The sequence below is a fragment of the Lepisosteus oculatus genome, chromosome 1 (genome assembly GCF_040954835.1).
Source record: "Lepisosteus oculatus isolate fLepOcu1 chromosome 1, fLepOcu1.hap2, whole genome shotgun sequence".
Classification (NCBI taxonomy): domain Eukaryota; kingdom Metazoa; phylum Chordata; class Actinopteri; order Semionotiformes; family Lepisosteidae; genus Lepisosteus; species Lepisosteus oculatus.
In genome coordinates this window covers 58,298,807-58,319,132 of record NC_090696.1, presented here as the reverse complement: position 1 = coordinate 58,319,132, position 20,326 = coordinate 58,298,807, and the positions used below count along the sequence as shown (strand labels likewise).

General features: G+C 36.9%; 1 protein-coding gene across 5 annotated transcripts in view; it reads left to right on the top strand.

Annotated features, from left to right (window-relative positions):
- bnc2 (basonuclin zinc finger protein 2) overlaps nt 1–18,965 on the top strand; it is a 274,475-nt gene extending 255,510 nt beyond the window's left edge. For 4 of the 5 annotated variants that reach the window (XM_015345266.2, XM_015345265.2, XM_015345267.2 and 1 more), the window contains one exon: nt 12,902–18,965. In XM_015345266.2, coding sequence (XP_015200752.1) covers nt 12,902–13,622 — 721 coding nt within the window. In that variant the 3' untranslated portion in view covers nt 13,623–18,965. Of the gene's footprint in view, nt 1–10,240; nt 10,314–12,901 lie in introns of all 5 variants that reach the window. The other variant, XM_015345269.2, reaches the window with a different exon arrangement.
- The last annotated feature ends 1,361 nt before the right edge of the window (nt 18,966–20,326 follow it).

The following is a 20,326-nucleotide window of genomic DNA, read 5'->3' as shown; positions in this document are numbered from 1 at the left end:
CCCACTTCCAGAACAGTCTTTTTACTTTCTATTATGTCCTTTTTTTATACTGTTTTCTTACTTAAGAATATTAAACAGAACATAACCTTGAAAAAAACGTTTTTTCTTAATTTCGCTTAAGCATGATTTGCATAAGAAACATTAGCTACACTTTAGATATTTTATTTTGAAGAAGCATATCTTGAAGCGTGAGGATTGAGAAGCAAATAACCAAACATGTCTGAGCAACTAGTAGTGACAAAGATAACAGCATTAAATATTAAATAATATTGTGAAATATGGTTTATCAATCGAATAATAGATAATTAATAATAGAGAGCCAGTGAGAGTGTTCTATGTTGTACAGTGATTCTATCCTATCCCCCTTTTAACCTGTCTAGGCTTTTCTACCAACATAGATTGCAAATATGTTATTTCTAAAAATAAGTATTTCTACAATATTTATATACCCCCAAACTATCATTGCTTTCCCGAAATTTCAAGTACACTATTTCTAATTATGTGTTACTGTCTCAGAAGCAGATATTTTAAGATAAACTTTCGGTTTCTTAAAGCACAAGGACACTACATCAGCATTAATGCTCATGAAAAAAAGAAAACAAATTTGTAGTCCATTAATTAAAATGTTAAAATATACAACCATGAAAATTTCAGTGACTACATTCAGCTATATCTCAGAATGAACGTATGCTAACAATTAAAACATGAGAAATAGGACATTAAAATACCCCTTAGCTTTTTGTTTGAACAATTTACACTTCAAAGACAGGTTGCAAGCAATGTATTAAGCTGCCATGTGTATCGATTTTCTACGATAACAGGGAGATAATATGACGTTTTTGTATATTTGGCTACCTGCAGTACACAGGTGTGCCTGAATACATTAGCAGGGCAAAGGCCTGTTGCACCGCTGCATTTATTAACAGCTGAGGTGAAGGTGCTGAAATGTGATACCTGTACCTTATTAACACATCTGCACCCAGAATACCTAGCTTTAGCACTGTCTGCCATCACACATGGTGTACCTTTGCAGGAAGATTGTACCCAAAGGGAAGGAAGCCCAGACAACTCTGAACATGGATCTGCTTAAGAACTCAAAGAAAAGAACAACCAAAAATAACAATAATTTCTGACTGTTATTTTAATTTTTATTAGGTTCGCTTTGCCACTTTTATCCATGTTGATCTGCAAGGGTTGCACATACCAAAAAGAAATGTAGCATTGAAAGATACCACTGTAAACTGCAGAGGCGTACTGTTTAGGTTTGTAAGGGCAAAGGGGTGAATTCCTGGTGCAGGCCAATGTAGACATGAAATAAATACAGTGTAAAAGGAAAGTCCAGTAAGTAATACAGTAAAATCTATTAACAACAACTTCTCTGGAAGAGTATGAAGCCTTACTAAGGGTTTTTTGCAATATGTTGCAATAGTCTTCTCTAGTTCTTTGAAAACATAAATGCTTAGCTGAGAGACATTAAAGAAACTGCGGGAGGAAAGTACAAATTGTGCTGAAGCTAAGAAGGTGAATATGTTCTCAAACAATATGAATATATACAGTATTAAAAAGGCCCCTTCTGTGGTGTATCTTGCCTTTTGCCCATTGCTTGCAGGACAGGCTTTGGCTCCTCCACAACTCAGAATTGGATGAAGCAGTTATAAAAAGGATTGATGGATATACATGTACGTAAAATTAGCTTGTACTGTAAATTGCAGTTAGTCCATCCATCTATCCATTTACTAAACCACTTTATCCAATACAGGGTCATGGGGGAAACCACAGCCTAACCTGGCAGCCCAGATTAAAATCATTTCATAAAAATCTTGACAATTTAAGCATTTTCAGTGGGTATTTTCAGTGAAGTACAAGCTTCAAGTTTTTGATGTAACTGAACTACAGGATACAGTTAAGCTTGTTTTTGTTATTTTTCACTTCACTCCATCTTACTGCCCAGAGTCACAAAAGCATGGTCTGATAAAATCTTATTAATGACACTATGGCCCTTATATTTCAGTGAACATGAAACATGGAATTCATCTGTTAAAATTCAGAAATCCTATAGATAAACAAAACATCCACAAAATAGCTTGATTTAAAAGGTTTGGGGGGCCTAAATAATCAGTTGTTCAAATTGTGTTTAAATTCAGAGACTTGCTAAATGTTTAAATTTACATCAACCATACAAAACAGGAATTTCAATGCAAAACAGATAAATGGCATGAATATATAAATACATTTATTTTTGTTCTTCCTAATTTAATATTCATGAGACATAATTTAGATTACTGTATACTCTTCTTAACAGTAAGAGAGAAGTAAAAGGCAAAATTTAAGAAGTTTTTGGCACAGAAGCCTTCATCTGTTTTTTTTTTTTTGTAGCAGTAAAAGAGATAGAAATCGACGTGCGCCCATAGTGACAAATGACAGTTGTACTTAAACATACAGGAACAAAAGGTTATCTGTTACTTAACATTTCCATAAATGCTTCCCTGTGGTTCCTGTTTTATTTTCCCTTTTTATTTTTCCCTCAACCCTTATTCAATTCCTTTTGTATACCGACATCTGCTCCCTCCTATATTTGTTCATTAACACAATAAAAATAGTGCCAGTGACTTAAGAATAGTTTTGACAGGGACAAGGAGGCTTACAATTGCTGTTAATAGCCTGTTTTTGTACTTTTCTGAGAAGGTGCAAGCTTCTTCATCACCTGCACCAGCTGTGTGAACAGCAGGGGTGACAAAACAATATTTTTTGAACCTGTGCTGGATGAGGTACCTTTGACAAGACATTAGGGACACAGTGTGCCTCAGGCTCAAGAGTCCTGCTGCCTGGCATGCACACACACACAGATGTGTTGGCATTCCCATACTTGCTACACCACTGTGTATTAGCATGATTTCTTTAATAATCTGTATTATCAAGAGTCACATAGGTGTGAAAATGACAGTTGTTGCCAAGAATATAAACAACTAGTTTCAAATTAGTAACAACAAATATCCATCTTTGTGAAAACCATAAAGAAAATGCAAAAAACTAGAAAGAAAATACAAAAGTTATTTTACATAGGTCACTCTCAATATGAAACAGAAAACATTTTAGAAACACATTGTTCTTTATTACAGTTTCTTAGTAAAGCAGGCATGTTCTGTAAGTGTCATCCATGAATCTGTCTTTAAAACACATGCTCCATATCAGCTTTCTGATTGATAAATACAGTTGAAAAAATATTGGTAAATATCTTTATGTAAATGTAAGCCCTCATTACTGATTTACTATTTACTATATTTACTCCGTCCCTTTCTGACTGCACCTCACATGTTGTAATCTAAAGAAAGGGTTAAGGGAATGAAACAACTGCAGCTGGATGTATTTGGATATGATGTCTTGTTGACTGTTGCCTGCTTACAGAGCTAATGCCAACAGTTCCCTGTAATGAAGTCTGGAGAGCTCGTCGAATCTGTTTTCTTTTTCTCCCCCCCCCCTACAAATTATATCATTTAGCAGTCAATCTTTTTTATTACAGCAACTCGACATTAGCACTCCCTGCTTATATTAGCATTCATTTCCACGACTCTGTAATGGCATTAAAAAAACAGTTAACTTCATCAGTGAATGAAAATATGACAGTGGCATAAAACTCGATTAGGAACAAGGGAAGAAAAGCTGTGTTGTCACTCCAAAAGGCCTTTTGTCTTTGTCTTTCTGTCTCACTTTGAGACGTTCAGTATGGCTCTAGCTCAGAATGATGACTATCCACTTCATCCTTAACCATAGCATATGGATATGTGGAATGTGAATGTTTTTTCACAGCACACAGAAAAAAGAAAACTTTTTAATTTCTTTCCTTCCTAGCAGTTCTGCAATTTTTTATGTCTTTTAAGCATTCGGTAGTATTCTGCGTTTCACGAGTTTTCATTAATTTACATTCCTAATATTGCCACAAACAGCCACAAATTCAATTGAATACTGCTCTGAGCACAGGTTGATACCAAACATTTGCGTCTGTTTTTATTTCATCATGCAGGTTTAGACTTTGTTACTTTACATACAGTATGTGTACATTTTTCATACCTGAGCTTCCACAATACTGTGCAACATTTAACTGTGTAAAAATGAATATTAAAATCCCTCTCACACATGTAATAAACATACCTTACATATCAGTATCAGTTTTACCTGCAGTAACAGATTGCTACTTTGGGTACAACTAAACCTTTGATGGATACATAACAATATAAATGACTTATTACCGATTAATTGATTTCAAAAGATCCTGGACATGGAATTTAGCCAGGGCAAGTGTTTTGAAGATCAGATTCTTCACTTAATTTCCATTCAGTTTATTTTTATATAGTGCCTTTCACAACAAGGTTGCCCCAAGGCACTTAACAAAGCAATCAATTGTAATATTTGGAGATGGGTGCTTTAGGATACATCATAATTTCTTTTCTTTAACCCAAGTGGAAATTGTATTTCTCCACTATGACTTACCTGGTTATTACATCACTTTTGTACACTCCTTTGTGATTCATCATTCTTTTTTTTTGGTCACACATCACAGTACAATCTATTAAGGGTTAGATTGTGACAGCGAGTCAGTTACACAATATGTAATGTCAACTCATGAAATTCAGAATGAAAACATTAGGCAGTTTAAAGTGCACATCGGGAAGAACAAACCATCCCGTGAACATGTAAAATTCTGGGTAAAAAGTAAATGAATCAGAATTGTGTTAAAACATTGTTCTTCATTTCGGCATTTTTTGCTGTGCATAAATTATTAATGGCATCTGGAAAAAAATGACAGAGCTGCTATATTATGGGGTATTAAAGCAACAGTGTGCCACTGTTCACCACAGAAAGGTGAAACAGAATTAAGAAACCAGAAGATTGCTGTAAGAAAAAGTAATGTGGTCACTGTTTTGAGTATCAGTCTGCTATGTTCAGTGGCATCTATATTCATATTCACTTTCAATAAAAACAAATTGGGGTCATGTCTAAATGGCAAAATGCTGAAACTAAGAGAAACACTGAATTAGGTTAGTCACATCCCATGGAATTACGGTTTTCTTTTTGAACTCTTCCAACACGCATTACAGCAAATTGAGGGATGGTTCAATTCCAGATGGATTCTTACATACTCAAAAAAATCAATAAATGAACAGTCGTTGCAATCAAAGAAACTCCAGCAATTGAGCCATCAAAAAAATCATGTTCTCTATAAAATATTTTTTTACTGACATTTGGAATATTAGGTGTTTACAGTATGTCCAAGAGTACGGGATTAATTTATATTGCTTTCACAGTTTTTTATAACTCATCCTACAGTGCTATCATAAAAAAGAGATCTGTAAAGGCTGAAAGTGAGAAAAATTAGGCTGGAAAATTTCATCATAACATGTTTCAGTACCCTTCAACTTACAAATGGGGTCAGAGAGACATGACATTTTCATTGTCCTGCTGCCACACTTTTTCAAAGTATTTTCATCAAAACAGATTTGTAAACTACAGTGTACAGTGGCATGAGCTGAGCCTCTTCAGATTTGAAAGTCATATTCGTTTGAGCAGAGCTGCACTTTGTAAAAAGATTTCAGGTTTATATATATGAAAAGCACTGAAAACATATTAATACATGTAGGAACAATAGAATATTAAAATAAATATATCACTGGATTGGAAGGCTGTTACCAACGGTTGGAAACACTTTATTTCCATGCTCATATCTTGTACTCATGCTTCTAAGGTCCCTGTATCTGTCAGCTGTTTCTCTTTATATTCAGCACTCAGTCTGTTTAAACACTACAGAACAAAACCAGGTCTGTGCAACAAGCCTGCACTGTTTCCTCAGCCTGACTAGGTTATGTACTGAGGTAAATTATAGCATGTTTATGGTGGATGCAGACACCAGCAGTGGCACGGCAATATGATTAACTGCTGGAAACAAGCACATACTAGTAATCATCTGCATTATTAGTCTCATTAATCATAATTCTGAAAACAATGACAGGAGCCAATTTTTGTGTGTGTGTTGTGGTTGTTGTTGCTGCTGACCACTTTCGCTCATGCAAGCTGGATTCTCAACGAGCTGTAATGTGCAGCCGAGTCCCCTTGCGTGGCAGTTTGCATAGAGAAAAACTGAAGGTTAATTATATCGGAGAGCTCATTTTCCCCTCTCCTCAACACAGCTCGAGCTCCATGCATACCCCCAGAGTTTACCACTCTGAAACCTGGAACAGCTCGTTATTGGAATGTTCTTTTGTTGCTAAGAAGTATGTGATAGGTTCTTGTATATAAAACATGTACATAAAAGTTGAATTATGGTGCATTTGTGGACAGGCAGTCACTGTACAGATGTATGAAAGGTTTCAATGTTTCCTCTCTGCATCTTGTATTTATACTTATACTTTTCACATACTATTTGAACATTTCAACTTTCAAGGAACATTGAATAAGCACATACAGTACATAGCAATAGGCTTACACATTTGTTATTTTTATGTAAAAAAAAATTCAAAAGTGGCTGGCAAACAAGGTTCAGTTTTCTCAGTGGGGTCTGTGGATGTCCTCCTGTATGAGAAAAGAAAAGTCTATAATTCAGCAAGTACAGCCACTTTGCCCCACTTCAGTTTGAGCTCTATGATCCAGGTGTGACAGGTTTGAGTCATAAGTCAGGGGTCATGTCCCTAGAAAACTGTGACCAGGATCCTCCAAGTGCGCTGAGTGCTACAGAGGATAGGGCAGGGTTAGCAGGTCAGGAATCTCTTGGCTCTCAGAGACACAGAGATCCCACCAGCCCACCTGGTGCTTTCAGGCTTTTGGAGTAGTTTATGATAGTTTACCAGTTACTGCTGAACTTCCGGTAGTGGACTGTTCTGCCTGTGACGTGTTAAAAGACAAATCTGAAGCTGGGCGAGTCATACAATAAAAAGAAAATGGAAATACTGTATGAAAAAAAGTATTATAATTCAGTGTTTTGTTAACACTGACATTTAGGTCTCTAAATCAAGAATACATATTATCCACAAAGTATCATTTGGTTTTCATTAGATATTTTGCCAGCATATTTAGAAATAGAAGTATTCTGTTCATATCCCAAGAATTATCCATTTTCTGTTATTAAAGTAAACTTCCACTGAAAAGCAGGACAGGATCCTTTAGGAAGAATCCCAGAAGAGAAGAAGCTAACAAACTTTTACGACAAAGGACATGAAGTACAGTGGATCCATAATGTGCTCTAGCCACCAATTTCAAATCCTTTGCTGACATAATCTAAAGTCTAGTGTTCCTCTTCCCAAACATACAGTATGTACATTTTTGTATTTCCCCAAAGAGGTATATTTCTTTTTTTTTTGAAGTGCCAATAGGTTAAAGATCCTTACCCAGCTACCCCCAGAGACATTTCTTTACTTGAGAAACTCATGTAGCACTTGACAGTACAAGAGTGAAAGGTTTCAAAGTTGACATTGCAGCCGTCTTCTAGCTATTTGCATTAGTTCTGGGTTAAGGGTTTACAGTAATAGTACTGGTGATGTTGTATTGTGAGTGGGGAGGTAAAGCCAGTGAACTATACCTGCCCTCCCACCCACATTCCCTGTCCTTATATTAACGACTGTGCTGAGAAAGAAAACAAAAAGCTGAAACCAGCCATCTGTTTAATTTTACCTTCCTAGGCTCCTCTTTCCCCAATTAGCACATTACGATTAATTTAGCAAACAAATTCGGGGAATGATGGGCCCGTCAAACTTGAGGAAGCTTAAAGATGATTAACGTTCCTGGGACAGGCACATTAGTAGCGCACTTTGCTTCCTCTGCAAAGTAAAATGGCTTCTCTGGAGACTTCCCCCATTTTTTTTTTACAAGATGAGACCGTCAATTTTGTTTGCCTGCCACATTACAGGCCATGAGGGAGGGAAAGAAGGAGGAGGGAGAGCGAGGTGGGGGGGAGGGTTTCAAAAATGGGAATGGTGTAGGCAGAGCAATTCTCTGCCAGGAAGAGAGAGGGGGGAAAAAAGTCTAATTCTGATAAATGGTCGACCCCAATACATCCTACCTGTTATTACAACAGACGTGCTGTATCTGTGCAGTAAATTAGTTAAACCCCTCAAGAATTTAGCGGGTAGCTTATCTTCAAGTGAATAATTTCAGGAGAGAGGGAGCCGTCTGCGTGACTGGTGTGAGCGATTTGTCTCATATTGAGGGGATTCAAATGACTGCACGGTCGGCATCTTTAATTTAAAATCACTGTGAGCGGACCTTTAATCGACATCTTTATTATGTATTTTCTTCTTCAGACAAATGACTGTACTTTGATTTTTTTGTGCAATCTTAAGAATTCTCTGACGCTTCTCACTCAACAGTTTTTATCTCTAAAAAATCTTTACTTCACTATTAAAGGTTAAACATGTTTACAGTAAAAATGTGTTTAATGATGTTTAGGTAATGATGAGTAGATTGATTACAAATTTTATGTTTCCCATAATATATAAGTGGAGTCAGATCTTACATATAGTTGCACTATTAATGTATAAAAACAGCAATAATTGCAAAACGCGTTGATTTAGCCTCTGATCACATCACAGTCCAGCCACAACAACATGAACCTGTAAATGACAAAAGTGACCTTGGTGAAAAAAACTCTTTAACACCATAAAATCTGCAGAACTCTGCTTCTACAGAGTCTCTGCTTGAACTGTAAAATTCACACTTAGAATGTCAAAAAGTCTAATGCTGGTCATCTCAATTAAATTTTTTAATATACTTTAAGCCTGAAAGTTCCCACTTTTTCTTAACATTCTGAAAGATCTAGCTTCCCAATCACAAAACCGGTGCTGAGCGCTCCTTCTTGTATTCACTTGATAAATCATAGTGAAGTCAATATGTTTTTTTCTTGGAAAACCTAAACCCACAATTACAGAACAGTCTACACTCTTCCAGCAGTTTAGCAGCTTCACCTGAAAAATTACAAGAAAAGTACAGATGTACTTGTGAACCAGCAAGTTTAGACACAGAGATGTCCAAGGTTGAGATTGTTCCTAAATGGCTAAACAAGTAATAGATGTTACTGTACTGTAAAAGTGAAAAACTGGGAAAATTAATTGAAAGACCCTTTTGCCAGCTTCATTTCAATTTCATTTGTATTGTACATTTTCTTGTTAATATACTGTAGATATACAGTAATGTGCTTTTTTATGCCATACATTTTAGAATTAGGTATATTGTGGTATTGTGATCAATTAGAAAAGCATGGTATTACTTTAACATGCTCTGTCTTGTGAAGAAGTTTCTTTTCTTTTTGTCCTTTTCAAAGGGAATCCACTTTTCCCCTGCCTATTATAAGACTTGTTAGCATAATACAGAAGAGAGGAGGCAAGCTAGTTTCTAGCTTATTAGAGGTGACCAGAAACTTGCCTCAAACTAACAGACTGATTAGTAACATTAATGTTCTTCATTATCACTCAGGTAACATGGGAAATCAGCAGAAAAGCTTTGATTTGGGATCAAAGACAGTGTTGTAATGTACAAAAATGTGATACCATAATTTTAAAAATCTACAGTCTGTGCACAGTGTTGTACATATTGCATGGAATGCACACATAAATAAATGGCTTATTGAGTTTTTTCTTGAAGTCCTGAGTGTGCAGCTTTGGACTGACAGAAATACAAGTTTCGAAGCGGCTCATCATTTAGTCAACTGATTTCACAGGATAGATTAGAGCTTATGAGTGGTGTTGTGCAGGAAAGGGTGAAGCTTTTCACTGGAGCCGCCCACTGGAGTGCAGTCAACATCATTGTGTCCACAGCTGAGCAATTTACACAGTCTAGATCCATTACAGGGCAAGACACACCGGAGCTTTGAAGTAAAGAACTGTTCTGATTATCCTCTAGGTTGATGTATAAAATCTTCCTAGTTTTTCACCGAGGACCACAACCTTCAGTACTCAGTTAATATACACAAGCACTAAATAATACTATTTAAAATGGTTCATAAACATTCCTTCAAAAAAAGACTTGAGCACTCTGTAGCACTGAATGCCAAATAATATGGAAATTCATGCTACCACCTTCAAAACATGCTGTACATAAAGAAAACATATCACAGCTAATGATGTAGTGTTCAGATCCAACCATAAGTACTAAAATCCTGTGGACCTCAATGTTGTTGATGGTAATCTAGTGGACAGCTCCCATGCACCTTCATTCACAGAAAGGGTCCCTTCAATGAATGTATTTTTACTTCTTGCAGGACAATGTCGGATAGGGAACTAAATAATTAAAGGAAGGGACCCTTTTTGACTGCAGCAACCATGGCACTGCTGGTAAGCTCTACTGTATATTGTGAAATCCATTGATTGGTCTCTTAAGGGATGACGTATAGAAGTTTCACAATTACCTTGCATGACACCAATGTTAAAGCAATGGATTTTTATTTTTGTTTTCATAGATGGCTTAGTACTCAATATCATTGAACTCTGTGACCTCTCTTAAGCAACAGTCCTGAGCGTTGTCTTCATGATCATCCTCTGAAAATATCCCAGAGAAAAAACATTCCCTATTATTTTTGCAAATCACTAATTATTTTGTATATGTAGTTCTAGCAACTTACAAATAGTTCTGATTGCCACCTGTATCTTATTTAAGTTAGTTTAAAAAGATAAATTAATTTTCTTTAAAATGAAAATTGGATTTTTACTGAACAAATTGTCCTAAACATATACAATCCTTTGCTCAAACTGGAAAACATACCTGTTCTTTACACCTGTCCTCTGAATTCCACTGTGTCCCTGACAGAAAAGAATGTGTAACAGTAACATACTGTAGAATGTGTAGCACAGATGCAAAAGAAATTATTTCAGTTCTGTAATACACATTCTGTCATTATTACACATTCCATGCAGAACAATTGTTTTGTATTGTATAGCATTTTATGTCTTTGGTGATTGTCAGTTTGTTGTGGTGTATAAAGAAACTGCAAAAACTATCCTGTCTAAAAATTCAAAAGTTGTCTGTAAGTTATCCATTTTGTGCATGGCAGTGTATTTGTGATACATCTGTTTCATCTGTATATGCATACACAGTTGTACAGTATATACAGTTCATGTATGCTTTATATGTATAGACACTGTAAAAGTGCTATCCTGAAAAAAAAAAACAGCATAATATCCTGCATGTGTTGTTCTGTTATGTGAGACTGACACAATCAACTGAATAAATGAAGGGTATATGAATGATACATTTATGTACCTCAAGTGAACTGTCTTCCAAAGTAAGCAAATGTGATAATCCTGTCAGATCCAATGCTAATACACTATCCAGTTCCCCCCGATTATCATATTACTACAGCTCAAATCAATTGATAAACTCCCATTCAATATGGAAGAGTATTTAATTGAGTAAAAGTCAATACAATTGAATTTCAGCAGGGCACCAGATTTGCTGACAGCAGTAAACATGGTGGCAGGATGTTCACTTTGCAGTATCGCTTAACTAAAAAGCAGCTTGCAAATGCTTCAGTGTTGAGTTTCACTCTCACACATTTTTACAGATGTAGTAAAGTGTGGCAGTTTGGTTTCCAAAGTGGGGCAGACAGAAGAGTTTTGGGATCAGGGACAAGTAATTGCACTTTTATATAGATTTTCAAGCTGAAGTCCTTTATTAGTCTGTCTGTGTACAAGCCTACCAAAATGTTGCAGTTCATAGTAAAGGTTAGGTGTGTACAGCTGCAGTTCAACAGCAACCTTCTATATAAGACTTCAGGGCTCAGACTATCTGACTTAATGTTTACAGTATGAAGGGTGAGCAATTTAGTTTATCCATTATTTGGCCTGTCACATTGATTCATGAAGTTCAGATAACTTATGTTGTTGAGGTTTTATTTTGTTTAGAAAGAACCGAAAAATATCCCTGTGGAAGTCAGATGTTCAAATTGCCATATTTTTGTCAATGCGAGTATTTGATCAAATGTCATACTTACCACATTGTTGATTAAATGTTTGACTGTGTGAAGAGGGAATTATTGATCTTTCCACTTTTTTATTTACATTAGTATCATGAGGGGTGAATCATTCTTTAAAAAATGCGTTGGTACATAGACATGCAGGAATTTCCATCACGTTGGAGCACTTAACAAACCGAATATCTCAGTTAGAAACAGTCAAGACAGATTCTATTGATTACAAGCATTGTTAGAGTTCCTCTTTACTTTTTTAGTTGGAATCAACTAGGCCTAGTCTAGCCTAATATGCCAAAGTTGTATTTACCATATTTATTTCTATGCATGCAAATATGTAGAAAAAAATACATGATATGTAATATCATAGATATCAAAAATAGATATGAATATGTGAAGATACACCATCAGACTCACAGGCAGTGCCAGATAGGTAGTTTAGAGCAGCTGAAAAGCACTGTACAAATACATGACTGAAAAAGAAAAGGGGTATTTTATGTACCAGTTTTAAAACATAATTAGTTTCAGTAAATGTCAGATAACTCCTTGATGTTAACGTGATCTTGTTTAAAAATAAATTCGAAATGAAAAATAGCAATTTAAGAGTTCATTAATTGGTCATCACAAATAGCCATGATATATATAAAGAATTAGTGCAGTGTATACTGTACATTAGCCTTTTCACATGTATTGTATTAGATCATATGAGTATTTGACAGCTTTGTTTTCCAGCTTATTGCAAGACATTGAGATTAAGAGATCTTGCAAAAAGAATGGTGTGAGCTCTAAACATAATTCTTTGTTACTGGAACTTGAAGACTTCCTGCAATAGAAAAAAATAATTAGTGAGTAGCACAAAAATTGGCTGTGAGTCAAAATCTATAATAAATCAGAATCCTTGTGTGTGATAATTAAAGGGATGAGACTAAACAGTACTTTTCTGTTCTCCTTCAACAGGCACAGTGCTAACATCAACCTACACCGGAAACTCCTGACCAAAGAGCTGGACGACATAGGCCTGGAGCCTCACCACGCGCCACTGCCTAAGGAACTGCGTGATGAGTTTCTGGCCAAGATATATGGGGGACACCCCCTGGGGCTGGATGTCGGAGGAGGAGGGGGCGGCCGGGATGATACCAGCTCGCCAGCGGGCACGGAGTACTCCCATACCAACGGGTACTGCCGGGTTCCTCCTGATGATTACATGGTGCTGGACCTGAGCACCACCTCCAGTATCCAGTCCAGCAGCAGCATCCACTCCTCGCGGGAGTCCGACGAGGGCAGCGACGAGGGCATCCTCTTGGATGACATCGATGGCGCCAGCGATGGGGAGGAGTGTTCCCAGAAGGCTGTGGGGCTCGGCCAGGCCATGGTGGGGGGCAGCAGTGGCGGAGGGCTGGGGGAGGGAGTACTTAATGAACTCTCCTCCTCCTTTTCTCCTGTGCTACACTCAGGCTCTGGGAGCAGCAACGGGGGCATCCTGTGCAATATCTGCCACAAAATGTACAGCAACAAAGGGACACTGCGGGTGCACTACAAGACCGTCCATCTGCGCGAGATGCACAAGTGCAAGGTGCCCGGCTGCAACATGATGTTCTCCTCTGTGCGGAGCCGTAACAGGCATAGCCAGAACCCTAATCTCCACAAAAATGTGCCCTTTGTAACCATGGTTGATTAGCAAGCCCCTCCTTCCTTCCCTTCAGGCCCCACACACCACATATCTCCTTTCAGCGTACCCCAGTTCTGCAGCCCTGGACCATAACTTTAGAGAAGACGCCATCCACTTGCAAGGTTGGCTTCTTTTAAAACTGCCATATTCCATTTTTTTCATCTTTTCTTTTTAAATAATTATATATATATAAATATATATTAAGTGAAACACAGAAACAAAAACAGCAAAGCACTTTAGCTTTGTTAATTTTTCTTCTTCTTTGGAAGCATGGAACAAGACTCTTCGGAGCAAAGTAACACTCTCTTCCCTTTCCCCACCCTGACCCCCCAATCCAGACTGACTCTTTTTGCTTTTTGTCCATCTCCAAAGAGACTATTTCAACTCTGTTTGTGACTGTTGCCTGCAGAAATGATAATAATAAAAAATACCTTCTTTGATGTCTTTGTGTACTAATAGCTTTTAAAAAGAACCTTCACCACAGCATGATAGCTTCATTTGTAAATAATATGTCCTGAGAGGCTTATGATGTAAAACAATTGTATTGATGGTTGTTAGTTTTCTGTTTTATTTTACAGTACTTCCAGCTATTAGATAGGCAAGGAAGAGGTAGCATCTGGCTAGTTTGATTCATTTATGTTAGCTTTAATGCACATTTTAAACTGAAAGAAAACCACACAAAACTTGTTTTATCTACCTGCTAGATATAGAAGGTGCCGGCATGCTTTTGGCTCCTCAACAGATTTTTTTTTCGCTCTTTTTAAAAAAAATGTTTTTTTTTTGTTCATTTCTTCTCTAGTATTAGGACATAAATCCAGCCATGCACTTTGCAGTACTACGAGGGGATGTGTAATATTATCCATGCCATCTTTTTTAACCATCATCCTTCCAATAATGGAGAGACTAGAAAAAAAAAACAACAGATAATTGACAGTTTCAGTGGTGTTGTAGGTCGCTGACTGCTACAGTGCCAAGAATTAATTACTATACCATTGCATAAATGTGCCAGATTTGCACGAATGATTTAGATTCAAACTGTAGTGGAATGCCGAGGTTTACCCAGAATATCCAGTCCAGTATTCATTATTCCCAAACATATTTAGTGAGATTACTCGTAGTTAAAGTTAAATGTGTTTCTTTTCCAGTTTAACAATAATACTCTGCCTCCCAGATGGAGGCAAATGAAAAGTATTATGAATTGTTTCTCTTTTGTTTACCTGTTTGTCTATAAAGAAAAAAAGGACAATTAACACACACGAGTGTAACGAAACATAGCATTCATTAGCTCTGAAGCTGAGTAGATGGGTTTTGTGAGGTTAACCAACATGAGGTCCTGATTTTCACCTTTTCTGAGAAATGAATGGCAAACTGAAGAAGTGTTCTGCAAAAGCAACAAAAAAACAACTGCATTGTACATTTTACTGTGACAGTATGTTTTTCATATACTCCTTATAGGGTAGCACTCTGGTCTTACTGATTATTTTACTGTTCTCAAGTCTTAATCTTTTGCTGTGTTTTCCTGCTGGTCACATTCAATTTGATTTTCAGATCTGTTGCTTCACTACAAACTGTGCTCTGTAGAACAACAAAAAATGATGTTCCATATTATTGAGCAACCTCTTAAAGGGAACAGATCTTGCAAATGAAAATAGGATTGAGTGAGAGAGCTTCTTTTTGCTTTTTTAGAGTTTGTAACCTTTGGCAGTATTTATTATTTCAGGCAAAAATATTTTTCAGTGTAGCAGAGCATTCAGTTCAATAACTACAAATTAAGCAGTGCTTTCAGAAGCAATTGCAACAACAAAGCTTTGCTTTACAGCAAATGAATACTCTGTTCATGCAGTGACCTTCAGAGCTTTTGGCTCTGGTATGTATCCATACAGAAATTTGTTAAAGTCAAGGGCAACTATAAGACTTGCAAAAATATGTGTACAAAACAAGGGGCTTTCAGGAGATTTCTGGTTACTACACGTACAGTATGTGGAAAAATTGTTTATAGTGCCATTTGTGTGTAACAAAATAAGCTTTACGTTTCTTAGATCACTATTTAAAGACAGAAAAATGGCCAAAGACAATGTCACAGCCTAGTTCTTCTGTGACATCCTGTCACACTGATGTCAGTTTATTTTTTTCCCCGTTAAATGAGCACTGACGCAATTATCAATTTATGGTGGGATGTAGAGAGATGTCTACTATGTTCAAGTTAGTCACTGAGGGAGCACTTTGCCCACTCTATGTGGGTGATGTGACACGGCTACAATCCAATATAAAATAACCAGATATCTAAATCAATGTAAATCAGCTTTGTAAATTCGATCATACTGCCGATTACAACAAAAAAAACAACGCAATTTCTTAGAAAGATCATAGAATGTGCTTTTTGTTTCCGTCGCAGTCATATCTGTGGTTAAACAGATTACAGCCTGTCTATCTGTATTTGCTCAAAGGCCAAGTGTATCTCATATGACATTGTTACAGACACCTTCTACTTTGGCAAGATCTAATTTGGAAGTTACTACATTAAACAGCTCAGGCTATGCTACACAGTATCAGATTAACAGAGAATCAGGTTGAGTAAAGCAAATTGCTCTTAATAATAAAGGCATCTGTCTGTCAGAAAGGAAGAAGCCTATAAACAATCACACTCCATTAGGCTGAACATTTTTTAAAATGATAATTGACAGGTTAGAGTAATTCCTGAATAAAGATAAAGAAATCTGTTGATTTACAAGTGGGTATAAATCTGAAAAACACTCAATTAGCTTTTTTTATTTATGATGACCACATTATCTATATTTGGAGAATGTTACCATATAAAGTCTAATTAACAAAGACTCCACTTGCTAGCTATAAATCAATTAATATGCATGTTTTATATTTAATTTATAGTTTGTACTGAAATAAAGTGCACACAAATCTGAAATCTGAAGAGTGATGCTCTAATTACACCCCAGGAATTTTAAATTGCAGTTACATTTATAATGCATTCATAGGTGTAAATACATTGAATGCACATTTGTAGCTTTCTTATTTTAACTGAAATGTACTTTTGCCCAAGACAACACATCTTGAGAACTAAAAAAATATAGTGTATTTTTCTCAAAGGACATTGTGATTTAAGAAATATTCATTTGATTACAGTATCTGGAATAAAACTGAAAGCACCCTTGCCCTGTTTATAATTAACCCTAGTTATAATTAACTAGTACTAATGTAAGTGACTAAGTATTAGAAAAATAAGATTGTACATACTTTATCATAGTATCTTCTCATGAAATTCCATGTTTATGTTGTAAGGAATGCAAAATGTAATCATTCACATTGAATATTTGTCTTAAAAGGATGTATGATACCTACATCTTGTGCTAATATACAGTGTCAGTGGAAAAGCCACATTGTCCCAAACTTCTACCTCTACAGTAGAAGAAAAATCAGTAGAACTGCTAGGTAGCAAATCTGAACCTGAGCAACACATTTTAAAATTAAAAAATTCTGAATACCTGTGACGTTTCCCGTCACATAAAAATTAACCCATCAGGGATTTTGATCTCCATTTCCCTCTTTTTAGACTCTACTGAATTTGTGTGCTTCACACTTAGTCCAGGCTCTCCTTCATTGGTTCTGTAGCTTGCCAAACCCCCCCCTGCCCAAGGGATTCTGACAAAAGATTCTGCCAGTTATCAAATTATCGCATTCCACTGTACCATCAGTTTTCAGCCTAGCAGGAAAAATGGCACATAATATACAGCCATGAAAAGGAAATGCATTTAGATTTTTTCAGGTTAAACATGGAGTGAGTTTTGTAGTTCGCACACTAATGTCCTTCGTTCTCAAAGTGCTGGTAGCAACCCAGACAACATGTAAATCGGTGATACTAAATCCTGATCCTGGTGCTTTTGTTTCAGGATCTAACTGAGCTCTCTGTTATGTAATTGAACCCTTAATTGAACTAATAAGTTGCTTAATTACCTGTTGTTTCATTGTCTACAGCTCTGAAAAACAATTCGAAAGCTGAAATTGTTAATTGAGTTAAACGTTTATTTAAATAACTAAAAACCGGGAGACACAGAAGTCATAAGGACCAGGACTCACAAATGTGCAAATTCATATCCTGGCATGAGCATTGGAAGTTCAGAATATTTTTTTACTCATTGTTTCACCAGGCTTGCTTTAAATAGGCAGTTCCCTCTATGGGAAAAGGGTGGTACAAATCATACAGGTGATTAAAAATAAGACATTCCTCATCACTGTCCATCGAGGGTCTGTACTTTTGCAGCTCTGCATTAAAAAGCTTCTTTGTTATTTTTCTTCCTGTTCTCTTATATTGCTGTTGTTTGGCAGGCGCTTTAATAGATGCTTCTGGTGCTTTCTTTCTCTTTTTTTTCCAAGAAAAAAAACTGAATTAACACAAGAGGGTGAAGGTTGGGGGGGGGGAGGACTGGGACGTGGTGGTGGTAGGGGGGTGGTAGCAGATGAATTCCTGCAACAGGAAGTATCATTAAAATTGCTGTTACACGGCACCTCGAGGCACCAGTTCAATTTTACCACTGATCTTTCTAATAACTCACTTGTCACTTTATTACCTTCAAAGATGTGAATGTTGCTGACAAGACTGTGACACTAACAGCAAGCACCCTCACCCCCCTCCCCCTTCTCCCCCCCCCACCTCCTTGCCTCACAGGCTGCACACTCTCTCTTTTGCTCTCTCCCTCCGCTTCTACTTACCATGCGAGTCCTACAGGGACAGAGACTAATAGTGTACACTTAAGTTCACTACACGGCCATCAAGTATAAAAGGATGTGTAATTGCCTGCTTATCCCAGGTGAAGAGAAAATTGAGTACAGAAACACAGTCTTTCCCCAGATGCACGCTGAGGGCCTTGCTTTCTCGCAATGCGGTAAGACTGCAAAGAGTCTTACTCTATAGCCGAGAGATACTTCTCTCTCTCTCTCTGTGAAAACCCTTACCAGACATCCTGGCTGACCATTGTCCTGACTGGACCAGGAAGACTATGTAACCTTTGAGAAGAGGAGTAAAGGCCCTTCCGAGGCAAAATCAGACAGGGAAAGCAAACAAGTGGCACCTTCTTGTTCACTGAGCTATTTCAAAAGGAATAATGGGATTGCAGGGTGTATGGAAGGGAGGTCTAAATGATACAAGTGGAACCTGTCGGTGTGTATTATTTGACAGTGGTGTTTTTTTTTCTTTTGTTTTTAAATGACTAACTGAAGTTAAAAGGACTTCAGAGCTTTCGAAAGTCGTAGCACTACATGGACGGGAAGGGTTGAGTGGATTTTTTTGTTGTGTTTTTTTTTACTGGAATATTAAAAATAAATGTTTTGTTATTTTCAGTGACTCACAGAATTATTTCATTTTCGGTATAGGTGCTTTTCATGCTTAGGTTTTTCTCTTACAGGACTAAAAACAGTTCTTAAGATGTTAAGAAGTTGGGACCAAGTTCTGAACAAATAACTGTCTCATTAGGGCTACAGATAGCAGTGTAGAACTCAAAGAATTTGGAGGGAGAATTGTTAAAATGAGTGTGGGTTTAGGAGACATGGTTGGAAGCAGTTTTATTTGGGCTCTGACCAGGTTATGAATGGCAGCTGTTAGTGTCTCCACAGCCACCCTGTCTTCAAGACTCGCTTCAAAGTTATTTCATTGACAGTAGTGGGGAACAACGCTGCATTTGTAGGGTTTAGGAGTGGCAATTCTTAAAGGTATTCATAAAATCATACTCACTATGCAATTTTTAGAACCCAGAGTTTACCCACAAAATGGCGCCACCATCTGCCAGCTGTATTAAGCAAATACTCTGTTATTTTTTTAAAGTAAATTTTGCTTAATTTACATTTTCTTAATAGTCTTTGTCGGTGTCATATGTCCTGTGGTTTCAAAGTCTTAACTTTATGCTTCATATAAAACTGGTAATTTGAACTGATTCAGTGGATTTATGTGGGAAAAGCAACAAAGTAAGCATTATGAAAAGAGTGGAACCAAGATTTTCTGTTTGTCTATTTAAAAATCCATATTACTGAAGGACACAAAATGCATAACATACTGTAGGATTTTTTAGTGTCTTGCACCTTCCTTGACTGCTGAACAACTATTTGTCTTTGAGTGTACCACAATACTCTGTAGAACCCACCAGAACAACAGCAAGATTTCTATGAATGTAGATGTGATAAGGAGTCGAAACAAAATTAAAAAAAAACATCAGAACAGACAAAAAATGAATACAGGTATTCAAATTGGAGTTGGTGTGTTACAGCAGTCACTTGACAGTGTGAGACATTGTAAGTGTAAGTGATCAGATTGGATCACTTGCCTACTCTAAGAAAGAAAAGGAAATTTCATGAGTCCTAGATAAAGGCACTTGCACACACCTCAAAGCAGAATGCGATAGAAGTATTATGTCTTTGGCAGAGACTTGATGAGCACAAGGTGACGTGTATGGCTTTTAGAAACATTGCAGAGAGAAGCTGAGTGATATTTTAATATTTAATGAGGCCTCTGCCAACTCCTGGGTACAGAGCACAACAACTGAGAAAGATGACTACCAAACATGACAATAATGCATTGATAGGAGTAGGAAAGAAAAAGTTGAATGACCCATTAATGAAAGAAACATTCCCTGGCCATTCTGTTTAACTGCAGAGCAACATTGAGCATTAAATCCTGTATATGGTGGAGTATTGTATGTAGATCGTTC